At 39.4% G+C, this 19929-nt stretch overlaps 1 protein-coding gene and 1 long non-coding RNA gene across 2 annotated transcripts in view; both read left to right on the plus strand.

Moving 5' to 3' along the window:
• On the plus strand, positions 1–9079 carry LOC119886842. Its single transcript, XR_005441556.1, has 3 exons — positions 1–99; positions 7946–7992; positions 8992–9079. It is a non-coding gene; the product is annotated as an uncharacterized LOC119886842 (long non-coding RNA).
• mitfa (melanocyte inducing transcription factor a) overlaps positions 9077–19929 on the plus strand; it is a 21945-nt gene continuing 11092 nt past the window's right edge. The window contains exon 1 of the mRNA XM_038697807.1: positions 9077–9241. Coding sequence (XP_038553735.1) covers positions 9227–9241 — 15 coding nt within the window. The 5' untranslated portion in view covers positions 9077–9226. The remainder of the gene's footprint in view (positions 9242–19929) is intronic.

Consider the following 19929-nt stretch of genomic DNA (forward strand, 5'->3'; position numbering starts at 1 on the left):
CTGACATCCTAAAGTGCTTTAAAAGGACCTAATTCCTTTAAACAGCAGCAAAAGTGAAGTGGGGATGCGTGAATCACTGACAAACATGAAAATAAAAAGGTAAGAAACCTAATCCTCTGAAAATTCATTTTCATGCTATTTTTGCTTATTAGGTTCATTATTGAAAAAATCTTGTTTCCTGCTTTCTTATTCGTCCTTTTTCTTGTTTGACGAACAGGTTTTTATGAGAGAGTTTATGATGCTTGATCTTGTAACATTTCCATATCCTAACAATTGGCAAAACATCAGCTGTGTGTCTGAGTTTCACATGCATGCTAATCATTTTCAATGGCCTCTGTTGAGTGCTGACTAGAGAGAATTGGCTTTCTGTGGTTTTCACAGAATCAACAGGCCCTTGCTTGGAAACATCAGTCATCTAATTTTTCACCATTAGAAATGGGACTGATTTTGCTACTCATTAATAAAACAAGCAAACCACGATGGATATGCACAGAAGATGACTCATGCTGAGTTGTGCTGAGTCAAGTGTCGCCATATTATATGCCATATATATATACAACGTAGTTCATTTACCATTATAAACGCACAAAGAACGGTGATAATCCGGCTTTCATCTTCACATAAATAAAAGTCTTCATGCCAGCAAGGTTCCTATCCCTGCTCTCTTTCCTCTCCTCTGGGCACTCACTGCACCCGCTGTCCTGCCTGGTCCGGTTGATTGTCTAGGGTAAGCTGCTCTTCCTCTTCCAATGACTGTCTTTCTGTCATGGGTAACATATGTCTCGGCAACAAAGCTGGAAAAAACAGATGAAAAACAAAATTTTAGCGAAATTTGAGTGAACTAAACTTTTGTCTGCTGCTTCTACATGTAGCCTACGCATACATTTTTAAATGAAAATAAACATGATTATGAAAATGTCACTAATTAACTGTTAGACTAAAATATCTTACAATGATATATTACTTTTGTAGGTGTGTGTGTGTGTGTGTGTGTGTTTCTGTCACTTTTTGCATGATTCTAGAAGTGCATTTGTTTTACACTGCATTGTGTGGGAACAGTGCTTATCAACCCATAATAAAATCTAACAATTTTAGTCTGCATATCTGCCACAAAAGTGTACTTGTTAGTTAGTTTAAATGTGAAAACACTAATATAACATGCAGTTGGAGGTCAGTATTTGATTATGACAGATTATGTGAAATCTCTCAGCTGTATTAGATTGTTTGAACAGGCTCATAATAAACTGTCATTGCAAATTCATAAACAAACACTACTCATGAGGTCGTAAGTCACTGAATTAAAGTCGAATGGCATTTTGCTGATCTAACAATTATTTTCACAATACACACAATAGGTTTAAAATTGCCTCATTATGGATCATGGCCAAGACCAATGACGCAGCTTAGCTGGACATGCATCATTACATTTATTGTTATTTAAAACAAGGTTTTTTCAACAAAAATATTTTGAGCTTCCCTTCCACCAATTTATGTTGGCAATGTCTTTATTTATGTAAAATGTGACAGTTAAAATATAATGGAATATAATGGCTCTTAGGCATTCTGTATTGCTTTAAAATATGTATGCTCCTCTACAGTGGTGGCCTTAAAGGCAAAGTTCAATATATTTCAAGAGTGTTACAGGGAGCGTTAAACAAAAATTATCTTACTATTTTTAAAAAATGTCTGTAGAGATTCTTTCCATGATATCGTCAGACAGTTCGTCATAACAACAATCTGAGCCTGTCATTGGCAAAAACAAGCTCTTGAGTGGACATACTTTGACAGGGTGCAATTGCCTGCAAGGCAGGGGTAGACTGGAGCAAAAAATGGCACAGGAATTTGTCCCTGGTAGGCACGTAACAGCCATGGATTTTCTGGAAAATCCAATCCGATCCGAGTCTTCACATGGGATTAGCCATAATGGCCGTCAGACGCAACAGAAAAATCCAGCAAGTGAAATAATAATAATGCAATGCAAAACATTTTTGTTATTACATCTTTGTTTCTGTGACCTTTAAAGGACCAGAAAACAACTGTGTGCACAAATACACAACAAGAATTTAATCGGGAATCATCTAATTTTAGAAAACATTTGTGTCCATAAAATATATTTATTTATAGCTGAAACCATAACCTTTAATTTACGAAAGCTGAGTGAAAAGTGTGCCAACCAAACCCGGTCCCCCCTATGCAGGGACGCTGGCAGTCAATACACAAAATGGGGGATCTGAGAAAATGTTTTTCTAATTAAGTGTAATTACCTCATAGTAAATGGTCCACGATAGGCTATTCATGTTTTTCAGATTCTTTTTAATTGCCAGGATAATTTATATCTATATAATAGTCATTAATAACAAATTATAAATAAATTATAATAATTTGAGAAAGTTTTACACCTCCAAAATTGAACACCATGTGACCAGTTCATCATAGTTTATAATAATGCAGCGCATTGAGGATAGTGTAGGCCTATATAACACAGATCTATCTGTCACTGTTAACAGAGGCTCCAGTCTGCAGTGTAGTTCATACACTTCTCTCGCTCTGTTATGAGACTGCGTCACATTTATTTTATCCATTGGTGGTTTTAAAATGCCTGGCTTTAGGGGTGCTGATGGGGTTGCAGCACCCCTACTTTCCATTTCCATGTCTGTACACAAATATGAATGAGTGAGAAAAATAAGTACTTTATTTTAAAAGTGGGTGAATTATTGATTTCTTGCATGTCACTCGGAAATGGGTGAAACATAGCTGAGGCCGCCAATACTCATGTAGATCAACTTATCTCATTTAATATCAGCCCTCCTCAGTCAGCACACAGGCAGGCATTATTTAGTCTTCCCTCCTGTTTTGTGTCTTTTTTTGGGGGGGGCTCTTTAAATGTGCGGGTCAATTATAAATTCATTCATGATAATTCAATTATAAACCCCTGGACTTTAATGGCTCCTGGATTTCAGCAAGTTTTCTGCTCATGGTCAAAACATTCTGCATTCAGAATCTCTCCAACGTATCTGTGTTCTCGGACATTTTCAGAATAAAGTCATAACATTTTGAGAAATAAAGTTGTAACTGAATGAGAATAAAGTCATAATATATTCTTTAAAATATGATATATCATAGGTCTAATCTGCTGTGTATTAGCCTATGTTATTGCTGATATGACAGTAGCCCCTACTCATCTGAGGTGAAAAACCAAAACCAACTTAAAACACATAAATCTCACACAAGCACTGGCGGACAACAGTGGTTACATTGAATTTTTTTGATCAAATCATTGGAAATGTTACACACAATGCATTACACACATTTGTTATCAACAATGTCTGTATACAATAAAAAATACATTTTGAAAATGCAATTAATTTTTTTATTTAATAATTAATTAATTAATTAATTTTTAACAACAGAAATGAACCCAATTATGTCCTTTTTGGAGTCCTGGAGACCCCAAAGCCCACAAGCACAAGAAACATACTTAACATTGTTTAATCATCTTGACACATTATAACTGTTCTTAATTTTATGAGAATTGTGTATAAATCTGATTTTGAATTGATGACACGTAGTGAGATGATGTTCACTACATCAAATTATACATCACTAGGGGGCTCAGAGAACTCAGCTGTAAAACATGTTTGAATATGTGTAGAGTGTGTATACACTGTCTCTGGGTATCTGTGATTGGTGTTGACAGTGCTTTTTTACGCAGTTGTACCCTTCTAAATCCCAAATTTGGTTGAATGTTATTGGAGTTTTAAAACTGTTTGTTCACAAGTGGACTAACAGCAAGTTATCTCTCTGGACTCAAACTGACCCCAAATATAAGGATGTAGAATAACATACTTTACATGTCTTTGTATGTGAGTTACTTTTTGGCAAACAAAATGGCCAAAAATATTGGCATCCCTTGAACAACACAAAATTGATTTCAATTATTTTTTCCAAAGGTGTGTTACCAAATATTAAGTTGTCCAATGTTTGGAGCTCTGTGTGGAAAGTCTCAGATTTGGCCTTTTCCCTCACTGCTTTATTTTGTGTGAAATAAACATGATAATACCAAAGCATTTGTGACTGCGACAATTTTCTGGGAGAAGTAGCGCATTATGTGACAGACATGCAGGGTTGCCCATATTTTTGGCTATAACTGTACGTACAAGGTACAGGGTTGTTTATTAGTCATTATCTAGCACAAGGCTGAAAACGAAATGAAATTTGTAAATCCTTCATGCTACACACACAACATAGCCTATAATTAAGTGTTATACCATATTAACACTTATTAAACATATTAAAATATGATAAAATCTAAAAAAAAAACCCAATATATACAGTTATTTATATACATGTGAATGTATGAACAGATAAAGATAGGTAGTGTAATAACAATTCTTTATGGTAACATCTTTCTTTATTATTATCTTTCTTTTGTTACTTTCAGCACTTTCAGTGCAAGACCAGTTTGTGTCAAAAGAAAGGGGTTGCCCTTTCAATATTTTTTTACATACTGGGTTTAAATGAGGTCACTTAATAGGAAAACTGTAACCAGAGAAGATGCAGATGTAGAGCCAATATCAACAACACACAAGGGTTAACAAATAAATTGTACATTAAATTATGTTTCTGTACAACTGTTACAACCGCTAAGGAGAAAACATTTTTTATGAACAGTTGATAGCCAGAACAGATCGACAACATCAACACAGCTCAATCAGAACTACTCAGAAAACTACTACTCAGATCACTTTAACTCTTTTGTATAGGATTTACTTATGTCATGAACAAGACACAGAAGAATCTCCTACTCCTATATTAATATTTCTGTGAATAATTAAGATGTTCTTGTCTTTTTTCTGCTAGTTGTGAAGCATTGCGATTGGTGATGTTGAAGCGATAGGTGCAGACTGGGGCAAGATTTGACATGCCAGCCTAATTAGTGCGATTATCACACAGCTGCACAGGCTGAGAGGATTTGAAATGGTTTTATCAAAAGGATCATTTTCCCAGGGAATGCCTCGTCCTGACAGCGTGTGCACTGCCAGATCCATTTCAGTTTGGGATGTGCAGGCGCTGTCCGATCAAATTTGCTGCAGATTTTAAAGGGTGAACTCAGAGTGGACAGGAGGAGAGTAGTGGAAGCACAGCACAATGGCCGTGCACAGTTTTTGCTCAGTGTATTATTTCACATGAGTAAAGCTGTGAAGTGATTAGATGCATTCTGTTTTCCAAAGGGCACAGTTACTACCTCACAACACAGTAGTTATTGGAAGTCGGGTGGCACATAGTCGCACCAGCTTACTCCCAAGCTGCAGAATATGGAGGGTAAACCAAACATTGGCCTAATAACATTACCAAACAGATTTGGCAGCCAATGGTGGGCTAATTAACAGAATTAACTATTGATGCCTCAGTTCAGCAAGGGATTTGCCTTTCCTTCCTTTCTTCCTTCCTAGGCCTACTAACTTGTCAATAATCCTAACATTCATGCAGAAGAATTACTGCACATCATTAATCATTTGTCACATGGAGGCTATCTATTTTTAGGGGCATATGCTAACGAAATATTCTGTACAGCAATGCATCATTCATCCTGGACCCCACGTGCTGCTGTTCTTCTTTTTATGTTTTATTGGCGGGTACTGTTGACTTTTCCGTCACTGTTACAGCTAATGTTGTACAAACAACCACCTGCTTTACCGGAGGGGCATGTAGCAAACATTTTAAATACTATATTTTAAATATAATATTTAAAATATATTTTAGAAATGTTGAAAATAAATATTTTAACGAGATAACAGCGGGATAGAACGTTAAAATAAAAACAGGAGGGTGAAAGGTATGGGTTTAACAAGTTAGCCATACCAACCGTAAAGGCATTTGAGTCATGGAGAGACCTCCACTTTGTTTTGGATGTAAAAACCGACCCTGAGTTGGCTTTCATCCTATTGGATAAGTTTTGGCAGTATAGTTGTATGGCTTGCCACATTACTTCACCAGCTAACGCACTCTGGGTGGTGATGGTGCATAGATAAGATACTTGCCTTTGGTGTGGGAGACCTCAATTCCCACTGTGAGACACCCACCATTGTGTCCCTGAGCAAGACACTTAACCCATAGTTGCTCCAGAGGCGTGTGACCTGACTTGTAAGTTGCTTTGGATAAAAGCGTCAGCTAAATGTAAATCCATATTACTACGCTGTGTACCACTGGTATTATGTGAAAGGCTACGTTCAGACCGCAGGCCTTAATGCTCAATTCAGATTTATTTCCCAGATCCGATTTTTTTGTTTGACATTATTGCTTAAATGTGGCCCATATCAGACTCCAGTGTGAACTGTCTGCGGCCTGAAAGTGACCCGCATGCGCAGAAGAATAACACGACGTCACACGTAGCACGCTGTTGCAGGCTACAGAAGTATCCAAGGAGCAACAGAGGTTAGCTCCAGTTATAGACTCCTGTTTTTTTTATTGTCCTCTCACGGGTCACATTTCTCCCAAATTATGACGTATTCACAGCTTTCTGTTCTTTTCATTACGGTTTCTGACGCTGTACAACGCATCTGGCCCACAGCTCACTGCCTCCATCTCTCTCTCTCCCCAATGTGTCCACTCGGACAAGCAGCATGCACATAACTCAGAAGAGAGCTCGTGGTCCGGTGGATTTCAGATGTAAGAAAGGGAATTTGGAAGAGAGCCACATGTATAATAATGGCTTTTGTGAAGCTTTTTCTTTCACCACGGCTCCGTCTACAGCAGAACAGTGACAACAGCAGCTCTCAGAGTGACGTCAAAGTCGCATCAATTCCGACCTGAGTATCCAGACTCAGGTTGCATTTTTAAAAATTCAATTGTATCAGATTTGGACCACATATGGAAGTGGCCCAGTTCCGAACTGGAAAAGATCAGATTCCATGTGACTTGGCCTGTTCACACTGTCATAAAAAGATGAGATTTGAGTCACAATCAGATTTGGGTCACTTTGGCCTGCAGTCTGAACGTAGCCCAAGTGTTGATATTAACCTAAAAGAAAATGATGTAATGGTACAAAGCAAATGTGGATCTATCTGTTTATACTTATATAGTGCGTATAGTGATGGAAGGCAGGGGCAGCCAGCTACATTAGCTTGGATCTGGCGTTATTTTCTTTGTAATGTTCAATTTAGATTTATTGTCATTTTACACTCGTTTTACGATACTCTTACAAATAATGTACAATAATGCAACATAACAGTGCAGGACAACACAGTAGACCAATTCAGTAAGTTACAGTAATACTAGAGTGACTACAATCTCATTTATAATATTCAGTCTAGCTCACTAAGCGTTTTTGTTATCATGCAATAGATTTTAGCTATGCTCACACTGCTGAGCCTCTCCGGTGAAAGATACACAACACCAACGTATAATGTTGGTAAATCTCGGCTCTCTGATTGGGTCTTGGTCAAGTCACGCAAAGCAGAAACATGATGCTATCGACAGAGTTTTTGACAGAATATATGTATTAAAATAACACTCATAGCCTACACTTGTACTGTGCATGTCGTCGTATTTACTTTGTGACATCTAGTTACCGCTGCTGCCCACAGCCGCTTTTAACCTTCACGCTGTCCCTGTGGGTCCCAGTGACCCGTGATGTGGTTGTTGTCCTAGCGCTTGATGCAGTACCGGTGACCATCCACCAGATGGCGCCACACGCACCCCGAAGTACCACATTACTGGGGAATACCCAAGGTGATAGGTGAAAGGGCTTTTGGGGTGGGTGTGTGGTGTGGTGGGACCCGAGATTTCCTCCTGTGGTCCTAAGTGACAGGCTAAATGGGGCTTTATTGTATGTGTGTGTGTGTGTGTGTGCATACTTGCACTTGTCTTGTTAAGTCTTTTTACCAAAGTACTCATCCAAGTGCAGCTAACGTGTCTTTCTGACCTTTTGTATCCGTTGCCCTAGGTAATCGGCCAGGTCAGTCTGACCCCCCCCTGCCACCTGAAAAGGAAGTGAGTATGTTATCTATCTAAACAATCATAGTATGGCACTACTAAAACTTGTTATTGGTCCATGCAAAATAAAATCTGGTGTGGTTCTTTGTCTGTAGTACTTTATTCTTTCGCCAAATCTTCTATAACTATGGAATAGACCATGTTTACACCGGCAAGCGCATGCCCAGTGTACATGAACGGCCACCAGATGTGCGTTTTCAGTCTTTTTAATGTAGACGGAGATCAACTCTTGATGCGCAGCTAAAATGCTGATATGGACAGAGATCGTATTGGTTTTAAAATTCCATTTTTAAACAAAAACGGAGTAGTGTAGATGTGGCCTCAGTATGGAGTTCATGGCAGAGAGTGTGAAGAGACCGAAGAAGACATTGTGCCATGCCAGAGCCGGGGTCAGCAGCCTCTACGGACATAACGTTAGCTAATTACAGAAGCAAAGAGACCGAAGAGAACATTGGTAAGAAGAGAAAAAGAGTGTGACCAAGTAAGAGGTTCCTGTATATTTGCGAGAGCTTTGTGAAATAAAACGCTGTGAGACAGACACCGAGCTTGCATTATTTTTTATTGGACTAGAAAGTAATATTGCTGTCTTACGTTATCGCACTTGCTTGATGTTTGGCTGTTAGCAAAGTTGTCAAGTTGTCAGTTTTTGATCATAAGAAATGTCCGTGTATAGCACATGTATAGTGTCTATATTTACAGCAGTGGATTACATTCTGAAATGGTAGGGGCGCCTAATCACACAAAAAACTAATCTTCCATTATGCTTTAACTCCCTGAAACATAAATTCATCTTTCACTCTCATTCAAAGAACAACAACATATTCTTAATAAAAGAATCTCTGGTCTCCTTCTCACACTATCATCATATTGTACTCCACTACAATACATCATATTGCTTACTGATTGACTGTGCGTATACACATCCACATGCTATTTGGCCTGGTCTGTTTAACTACTCCCTCCTGTCTTTGCCGTTGGGTGGTCTGGGGTCCTCAGTGCTCCTCCGGATCTGCACGGCCTCTACAAGTGCCTCCAGAGTTCCCACCCTCTACTGGCCGTGACGTCACAGATCCGGATCCGAGAGCAGCCGTTGTTTGCCCATCACCAGGGTCAAGAGCGCAGGGAGGACAGGGAGAGGAGGACCACGAACTTTCTACACCACAGCACCCAACACACCTCCACCGTCCATGTCACACCTCCCTGTGACCAGCCTGCTGTAAGCCAGAAGCCCATGGAAGTTCTCAAGGTAAGCTCACCAACACACTGGTCTACCTGTATGAGCAGCAGGATATGAAGGGTGACCATATTCTGTAGGCGGCATGGTGGTAGATACTTTCATGATGATCTTTGATTCCACGTATTCCAAACTAGATTTTCTGTTTCTGTAAAGCACAAATTCAATATGATTATGGACTTTGGCTTGAGAGATTCCTACGTCTGTGTTAAATCCATAAGGGGGATTATCACTTGACAGAATTCCTGTTTCCAGACATTTGGCATTCAGCACATTTAATCCTATTTGCTCCACTACACTGACATATTTTCATTCATTTAATTTCTGGTATGTTTCCTGATATTTTTTGGAAGAGAAAGAATCCTGAACATGTCCTGGGAAAATGACGGGATTTAAAACCTCTTAAATATCAATATTAGATCATTAGAATGACGTCTCTTGATTAAATGTAATCACTGGATTTTGAGGCAGTTTAAGATCAGGACCAGGTATCAGTTTTCACCCCTTCAGGAATTTCAAAGTATTAAGTTTGTTAAAAGCTTAGAGGGAAAATTCCAACAGTCAGACACTTGATCTAATTGTCTGTGTTGAGTGTTTATTGATAGCGACATACATAACATAATCCTTTAGCACTGTACCGCCTCAAGTAATTTCAGCATGAAAATCAAATCCTCTGTTACTATTGGTTTTGTGTCTATGTGCATAACAGAAAATTACTTAATTGTTGTGTTTTTGTCTTGCTTATAATATTTTAGTGATGTGAGAACATGCTGGGGTTTTGATGGGACAAAGATTGCGTTGCTTTCTCTTCTGCAAGTTATTATAAATGGGTGCAATTACAGTCTCATAAAGCAGAAAAACAATTTAGGGGAGCATTTCCTTTTCATAGTAACAAGTCCATACAACGATCGTTTTCCTGGGATAACACTTTGAACCTAACCTGTCTGTGGATTATCAACCACCCCCCTCCCCCACTCCAAAAGCTATGCAGGCATGGCAAAATTAGCTTAGAAGTACAAGGCAGAGCTGCTGGAGCATGAACATGAAAACATAAAGCTCAGATGAGGTTGTCCAAAAGGGGAGGCAGACCCTTAATTAGCCAGATTAACTACGACCCCTGTGAGAATAAAGTGAAAAAACAGTTTAGGGATCAAGACAAAGTCAGGTAGAGTTTTATCACAGACTCAACTCATAAATCAGCAACAAATGCTCATAAGCAGGTTTAATATTGAGCTTATTTTTAGAAAAATACTAAACTTCCATACTGCAAAATAATCTTAATTTATCAAACATTAGCCTCACCAGTAAAGGTATTGTAAGAACATTTGTTTAACGTTGCCATTGCATCTACCTTCCTTACCATTTTTATGCCTTCTATAGTTCCTCACAGAGTGACTGTCAGTTCAGTAAGATAATCTGTTTAGTTTTTACACAATATAATAGTGCATTTCTATATCTTTAAAGCAGCAATGATCAGAATTTTAGAATGATGTATAAATGACAATGTGAAAGAGGTTGCTCGTAATGATGAGCATACAAAGAGTTTTGCCCTTATCTGCAGCTCCCCTTAGGCTTCATGGTTTAGCCTTATAGTGAGTCTCAGCTCATTGTTTAGAAGTTTGGCTCAGAACTGTTTTGATTTGCCATTACAGGTCTCATAGTTTTCGACAGCAGTAGGCAGCTGTTTTCAGGGAGAATCTGTAAAAACCCACACGACCTGCCCAGCAACAAACAACAGAAGAATTCAGTTAACGACTTGCTGAAGAGACAGATATTTCCCTCAGGAGTAGAGACCAAAACGGAGCTAAAAGAGAGTGAAAGTTGAACTTACATTCACCTATACTCAAGTTGCCTGAAACTCAACTCCAGCAAGTGTTTGATCATAGGTCAACATTGTGTTCACAACTTGTTTCTGCTGCCCCAAAGTTGACAAGCATAGCTTTAAACCACCTTTTTAACAGTGTTGTACAGAATGCAACAAAGCAATTTTGTCAGATATCACAGCCCTAGAGGATGGTCACGCAAACTTTTAAATGCTAATGCTGTTTATGACAACCAGAAATAATAAAATCAAAGTTCTTTATTACACTTGCCTTTCTTATTACACTTACTTGACCCTCAGTAATCTACACTTTTGTTGTCTAACTCAAGCAAAAGTGAAGACAGTTGAAGAATTTGAATCACTTCTTACCATCTGACCAAGGTGCCACTGTTGTTGTTAAATTCACTAAAATATGAGGAGAGAGTATGATTAAAAAAAGATAAATAAAACAAAGTGGATTTTCTCCATACTGTAGTTAATGAAGATATGCATTTATCACAACAGAGACATCACAGCAAGGTTGAGATCTTTCTCAATGGTTGAGGTAAAGTAGGAGCTGATTTTATACAATGGGTCCTTCTTTGTGCTTTCACAGTACAACTCTGCAAAGTGTTCTTGCCTGTGTGCTGCAACTGAGTTGTTATCCTGGTGTTCTCCTGTGCTGTCACTGGGGTAAATCTTAAAATCTATCAATAACACTATTTTTGTTTCTGATCACTACAAGCTGCACTAATACATAATTCATTTTAATAATGTGAAATCTGAAAATGGTCACTTGTAGCTACAAAAACAAAGAATCAAGTGCAGAGTGGCCATCGGGAGTACTGGGAGTTTTTCTGGTGGGCTGCTGGACCATGGAGCCAATAAACCACACAGTGTTAAAATAGAGATAAATAACAGCAGTTAAAAATCAGTTGGTACATGCTTTGATTGTCTGGCCCATAGTGTGTGGTTACTGGCCCAGATGGGGGTGGGGCAGGGACATTTTAAAATGATTGACTGCAAGGCTTGACATTAACTTTTTTGCTCTCTAGCCAATGTGGCTAGTGCTTTTCCAAAGCCACTAGCCACATTTTTGTTGTTGGAAAATTACGTTTTATATGATTAAAGTTGAAAATGGAAGGCTTAAATTGGTGTGCAGAAGTAGTGGGTAGAAACTCGTTACAAGTAGCAAATGAGTAAAAACAAATTTAAGAAAAGGCAACTTGTCAAGTTCCTTTATACTCTTTGCTCTGGCATGTTTTTTGTACTTCATTTGATCACCAACTAACTAACTTTTTGCAAACCTGGGGTAGGTTAGAATTCCAGTATAGGAATACTGGTTGGGTTCCAGGGCTTTGGGCAAACTCGGTTAGGGAATCGTGTGTGGGGGGCAAATTTTTTGTGATCCCCACACACTATTCCCACTGGCAGATTAATCTGCCCTTATTAAGAGAGCATAGAATTGATCTATCCCAAACATTTTCCTCCTGAATTGGGGCTTTGAATTTATTAAAATGGGATCAAAGACAGCTATATATCATTTGACGGACCAGAAGAGCCCTGACTTTTAAAAATCATCAGATTCAGCTCCACGTGCAGACGTCTGTGGTTTGCACTGACCTTTTCCTAAAACTCCAGGCACATTGAGCTGAATAATGCTACATCTTTGTGCTCTTTGATTTTAGGGGTAGACTCTGAGGTCTCAAACTTTACTGAGGCCGAGCAAAGAGAGCCTTTTGTTTATTAAACTCATCAGAGTATACCTAGAGCTCTGTTCTCAATTTCTAGTAGCCAGTAGATTCTTTAAGATAAGGTTTGCAAAGAGCAGGACATGTCTGCACATGTTTCAAAATCAAAGGATCCAGCTGTTTGTTTTCTTAATTTAAAATTGGTGTATTTTATTTTTCACTACTGCACCACATCTGTAAAATATAATAGTGCTAGACTACATGACCGTTGTCTTTGCTGGGAACACACATTATCTTGTTTGAATTGTTTTACTGTTTCACTCTGTTTACTGTTGTAGCAAGCTTAGCTGATTGCATAGGCCGTCACCAGCCATGATAACTTGGCTCTGTGTTTATGTTGCTGCTAAATTAGGCTCTATTGTTTGTCGCTTAAGCAAGTGCATGTTCCTAATCCCACACAGACTGGACAATGTGTCTCATTCTAGGAAGAGGATGTTACATTCTTGCAAATGTTACCCTGTAGCCGCAGGGTAAGTATAGAAGAGAAGACTTCTCTTTGTCCGAAGCTCCTCCTCTTGAAGAAGTGGCCTGTCTATGCTGTAGCTGCTATTTGCTATAGAGAATTGCTTCTAAGGGCATTAGGCAAGACAGCAATCTTCCTCAGGCAAGCTCAGCTAATTCAGTAGTTGTGTAACTCAAATTCCCTCTTATTATCACAACCTCAATGTAAGCGGGTTGACAAGAACTATCCTAAATCCTCCTCTGTTCACTCTACCCTGCCCTACCCCTTTTGGGATTCACTGATGAAATGGAAGTGCTGGTTAACACTGGAATTTAATTCAAACCCTAGTCACTGCCACATCGTCTGCCTCAACACCAACCAAGCACATTCTTTACCTCCACCCTTGGTGATAACAAAGACAACAAGGAGAGAGAACAGCTATCTTTCAGGATTCAAGGTTAATCTGTCAAAATCAGCACTGATGCTGATTAAATGTACAATGTGTAATAATTGAGACTAAACCACCTATCTAATTCATAATCAAAAAAATCAGATCATAACTGCTGCTAACTACTGTTAGCTAGTTAGAGACTGGAATGGGTACACAGCTTTCGAGACTGACGGAGGCCAGCCAGATCGCTGACCCTCTTGGCCGACGTCAGAGCCACGAGCAAGGCGACCTTGGATGAAAGGAACTTCAGGTCCACTGTCTCCAAAGGCTCAAAAGGGGCTTTGGTCAGGCTGCGGGCTTTGACACCGGCCTGTGCCTCCGCACCCCTTCAGGAAACTTTTCACCAAGCGTATAGCAGCCTTGTTGTCGATGTGGACCAGCACGTGCTGGATTCGCAGCAGAGGGGCGAAGTGCTGGAACACCTTCCACACTGTGAGGAGCTCCAGCACAGTTATGTGGAGAGGCATGTGAGCCCCCACACACCGCCCACCACCTGTTAGAGGCAGGTCCCGCCCCAGCCTAACAGGGAGGCGTCTGTGAAGACCGAGATATGCAACGTGACCCTGCCCAGGGGAACACCGACCGACAGAGAGAGGGGGTCCCGCTAGTAGGCCAGATCCATACCAACAGACAGGTGTGACCAGGTGCCGCTTCTGTCTCACCGGTTTGACAAGCAGGTGGAGGAACCACCGCTGTAGCCTCCTCATGGGCAGGAGGCCAGGGGAACCACCACGCCGCTAACGCTACCTCCACCGCCCGTGGGACAACACGGCAGAGCAGCTCCGTCAGAGGGTTCACCCTCTCCTGAGAGAGCCACGCTATCCAGTGAGATGAGTCCAAAACCACACCCAGGTAGGTGAGCCTCTGGGAGGGGAGATCAGCGCTCTTCGTCCAGTTCACCATAAAACCCAAGTGAGACAGGTGCCTAATTAGCGTGTATTTATATGATTTTGATTTTGACCCACCCATTAACATAACCCATATGTTACGTTTAAGTTAGCTGCAGACGTTGACGTCTGGCTTCCTGTTATAGTATCATCAGTTGTGGTTGCAAGATTGGGAGACGCAAGTTAAAGTGGTTGGTGGAAGATTCGATTCTGTCTAGCTCAAACAACTGTAGCCTACATCACATTCTCCTCTCATTTGCGCAGGTCTACAGGTTAAAATAACTTTCTAAAGTCTTTCACCGTGATTTGTTTTCCTCCATGGATTATTTACCTTTCTTTAGCGGTGCGCCTGTGTATTAGCTCGGCCAGAAAGTGAAAGTGAAACTTCAGTTCGGTCCGGGCATCGTTTTCTTACTATCTTTCGTTATATTGGGTAAATTATTCTTTTCTGTTATTTTAGTAGTTTATATTGCGTTTAACACAGCAGTGTATGGGTAAGGGCTGGGCGATACGGACAAAAAATAGGAAAATCATTATTTAATCATTATTTTTATTATTATAAGTTTAAAGGCTGATCTTTTGCTCCTGAAGAAACCAGATGATTCACAAGGTGAGGACGTAAGAGAGGCCCACACCGCAGGTGGCCGTAGACAAGCTTGGGTTTACCCCTAAGCAAGCACATGCATGCTTAGAGGTAAACCCAATACTAATAGCCTTAGAGGACAAAACCTATACAAAGTAGAACAGTACGTCAGTTTTGTGGGGCTATATTTAGGCTTTAAAACATAAGATGCTGCACAGCATCAGTTTCAATCCTTCCTCATTCTACCTCACGGGACAACACTACTGTCCTGTATCAGCACTTAAAAAACACCACAAAGCCATGTATGATAGTTGCATGGCTAAGCCAAGCCAAAAGCCAAAGTCAAGTGAGCTTTGTTAGCTGTGCTGAGACACAGCATGTGACCAAGCTTACACACAATAAGTGACACACTCTGGACTTCATCTCTAATGGTCTTAACATTTCTAAGGAAGTAGTGACTGATCTTGCTCTTTCTGACAATTCCTGTGTATTCTTTAAGATGACTATCACAGTTAACAAAATCATCACAAATTATTCAGTGAATTATTCATACAGACTTTCCCTTCCGAACCTGTCCCCGTGTGGGTCTCTGTCAATGATCTTGTAGATCAGACCCAGCCGCTGTCCTTTCCGGATCTGGACCAATAGCCGATTTATTATTGAGACTTACTATCTTGTTATGGACCGTTCTTATTTTTACCTGTGCAGCTTTTCTAACATTTACTGGTTTATCAACTCAGGAAGCTCACAGACCAATCACATGTGTTCCAATCGTCTCATGTGATGCTGCTCAGCCAATCAAATCTGTGCATTCTGATAAGCATTGCGAGCCGAGTCGCGAGTGAGATTTCACATGGCTTTTAACCAAGAATGTACAGATTCTTACATGTACATTTTTTCCATGGGCAGGTCAAAACCAGAATATCTCATATATCTCCAGTCCTAGCTGGCAAGACAAGCCACAGCTCACTTTTCTCACTGAACAAGAAAAAGTAGAGACGTGGTATAAGCGGGAGTAAAAGAGAAGAGGAGGTATTTAAACTGTTCATTTGTTAAGATGTGTTGAGTGTTTATTATAAAATTTGTTGAGACTACACTTCAATCACTTCAAGCTACACTATTTTATTTTTCCTGAAATTAAGCACGTTATTTTAAGATGCTCATTTAAAAAAACTCATGAATTTTTTTGAATGCAGCCTTTAGTTTAATTAAATTTAAATTTATTATTAGAGAAGCCATTATTTATTATCCCTCCAGTTTGATGTGAAAACTGACAGTAGCCTAAATATTGTTGAAATATTTGATTTGACAGTCAGTTGTTGACTAAAAACATTTGTTAATATGAACTATAAGTTATGGTACTGAATAATAACCCAAATTAGTTGTTATGATGTTCTGGACCTTTGCTTCAGGAAATTTTCTCTAAGTGGACCTCTTTTAATTTTAATTGAATACCCCTGTTGTAAATCGTTTCAGTCCTAATATCACAAATGGTATTGATGCCATTGCTCCCACTAAGGTAATCGTAGTCTCTGGTAAGAAAAAACACCATGAACAAATCCTCCTCTGTCATTAACATCTGAACTTTTATCCATCAACTTTTTATTTCATTCAATTAATTTACAAGCTGTCAATTCCTCCATGTCAGTTATAGGTCAACGTCCACTTACGTTAAATTCAATTAGTTTGACACAACTAGATCCTATAATCTATAGAACCTTTGAAGAAATTGTGCAACATCGGAAATCCTCCTCCTGCTGCCTTGATATTCTCCCTACAGGCTTTTCCAAATATGTTTTTAACTGCATGGTATCAGACCTTCCGCAAATAGATCAGACACTTTCGAGTCCAGCCCGCGGCCCTTTGCTGCATCTTGTCCCCCCTCGCTCTCCCACATTTCCTGTCTCTCATCTGTTCTATCTCAAATAAAGGCACAACAAACGCCTAAAATATCTTAAAAAAACAATTATATCTCTCATCGCCACGCCTCTCATTTTGAAGTAAAATCATTAAATGGATGTTTTTCAACAGCTTGGCCCTAAACAATTCTTCTGATGATTTCCAGTCAGGATTTCAGTCACATCGCAGCTTGGAGACAGCTCTTGTTAAGGCTTTCAATGACATCCACTTTAACACAGACAGTGGAAAAGTTTCAGTCTTAGTATTATTAGATCTCAGTGCAACATTTGAAATGGTTGACCAAAACATATTACTAGAGAGACTGGAAAACTGGGTGGGACTTTCTGGCACAGTGCTAAACTGGTTTTAACTCTTCTTTGAAGGACAGGGACTTTGTTGCATCTCTAAATACATAACTGAGCCTACAAAAAATTACATGTGGAGTGCCTCAAGGCTCCATTTTCTGGTTTCTCCTGTTCAACATCTACATACTCCCACCAGCAGATTATGAAAACAACAACAACAGACCTAAAGTTAAACATGCACATTAAGATATTACAAAACTCAGACACTATCACCGCAAGAATATATCAACAATTAAAGGACTTATATCTCAGCAGGTTTTGCAAAACATGTCCATGTGTTTATCTTCTTTAGGTATGACTACCACACTGCATGCACAAGTATTCTGATTGAATAATTATTTCTATGCACATTTTCCAACTCCAAACCACATAATTTTGAATGCTCATAGGAGTTAATCATTTTCAAGTGATATGTATTTATGTAATGAGGGAGGGTGTGACAAAAGTGAATCACACCTTATATTGAGATGTCCATATAATTAAGCAGCTTCATTACCTCTGGTAAAATGGACCAAAAGTGAAATTTAACTGCCTTTCAGACAGATGCAACACTCTTGAAATAGCTAAACTTTTGAGGCGTGACTACCGGGCAATCAAACTTTCTGTTGCTAATAGTCAACTGGGTGAAAAAAGCGCATGGAAAAGAAAAAGCACAAATTAATTACAAAGAACTTATGTAGAATTAAACATGAAGCTACCAGGAACCCATTATCCTCCAGTGCCACCATATCCCAGAACTGCAGCCTGGAGTATGCAGAAGTACAAGGTGCTAAGTCCTCAGATACATGGCTAAGGTCAGGAAGGCTGAAAAATGACCACCACTGAATAAGATTCACAAGTTGAAGCGTCAAGATTGGGCAAAAAAATACCTGAAAACAGATTTTTCAAAGGTTTTATGGACAAATGAAATGAGAGTGACTCTTGATGGACCAGATGGATGGGCCTGTGGCTGGATCACTGATGGACACAGGGCACCGCTGGACTCAGACACCAGCATGGTGGAGGAGGGGTACTGTTATGGTCTGCTATCATTAAAGATGAGATAGCTTTTCCTGTTCGGGCTGAAGATGGACTGAAACTCCACTACTAAACCTACTGCCAGTTTCTGGAAGATACTTTCTTCAAGAAGTGGTACAGGAAGAAGTCCTCAGATTTCAAGAAGACTATGATCTATATGCAAGGACAATGCTCCGTAACATGCCTCCAAGTACTCCACTGCTTGGTAAGCCAGCAAGGCCCTCAAAGGTGCCCGAATGATGACCTTGCCCCCTTCCTCACCTGACATGAATCCTATTGAGAACTTGTGGGCCCTTCTCAAACGTCAGATTTACAGTCAGGGAAGACAAGACACCTCTTTGAACAGCATTTGGGAGGCTGTGGTTGCTCCTTCAGTGAAAGTTGATTGTGAACAGAACAAGAAACTGACATGGATGGAAGGCTCATGGCAAAAGAAGGGTGGCTAAACAGTATATAAGGCCATTTTTTAAATTATCATTTTGTGTAGTTACAATTACTCTAAAAATTAAGAATGATAATTAATTTGATAGAAATTATTTTTGTAATTTAGCTGCCTAATAATTCTGCGCACTTATATATTCTCCTGAAAATTCAAGTTTGAGGTTCAATTATATTTTGGATTGACTGAGAGCATTGTGTTTGTTCAATAATAAAAATTATCCCGAAGAATTCAATTTGGCTAATAATTGTGCAAGCAGTTTATAATGCTGCCTTTACAGTTGCATCACTAAGACCAAGAGAGTGGATCACATTGCTCCAGTTCTTAGATCTTTACAGTGGCTTTCCTGTTTGTTTGAGAAATGACTTTAAAATACTACTGTTATTAGTACATTTTGTATTACTGTATGTAAAATCATTGTGATACTCCTTTCCTTTAAAAAATGTAAAGGGCAATAGCCACCTTCATTATACGGACTACTTCATAAATATACATGGCTGTTTGAATGTATTTTCCTAAACTAGTATTTTATCCTAGTATACTCCAGTGTGATGCTAATGTCCTCTGTGAGCTCCTGAAAACACAAGGCACCAAATGTCTTGACATGTTTTTGGATGATTTGAAGAAACATTAATTACAATAATTTCTGAGGGGGAAGTCCAGTCTGTAATTTTGTCCAATAGTGACAACATGTTTTATCAATGGCATGTCTTGTGTTTTTGTCTGAAGTGTGGGGTGGAGTATCCAAGGCGATGAGAGCAGAACTAAGACCAAGAGTGGATCACATTGCTCCAGTTTTTAGATCTCTACAGTGGCTTTCCTGTTTGCTTGAGAATTGACTTTCAAAATACTACTGTTATTAGTATATTTTGTATTACTGTGGGTGAAATCTTTGTGTTTGAGCTTAGTGATACTCCTTTCCCTTAAAAAAAATGTAAAGGGCAATAGCCACCTACCTTCATCATATGGACTACATCATAAATATACATTGTTGTTTATGGCTCAGACAGCTAGTGCTTGCTGGCTAACAAGAGTGTTGGACAGTAAAGCCATACTTAGTAACGT

The sequence above is a fragment of the Micropterus salmoides genome, unplaced genomic scaffold (assembly GCF_014851395.1).
Source record: "Micropterus salmoides isolate LMB-PRFRI ecotype aquatic unplaced genomic scaffold, ASM1485139v1 Ms_hic_scaffold_4, whole genome shotgun sequence".
NCBI classification, from domain to species: Eukaryota; Metazoa; Chordata; class Actinopteri; order Centrarchiformes; family Centrarchidae; genus Micropterus; species Micropterus salmoides.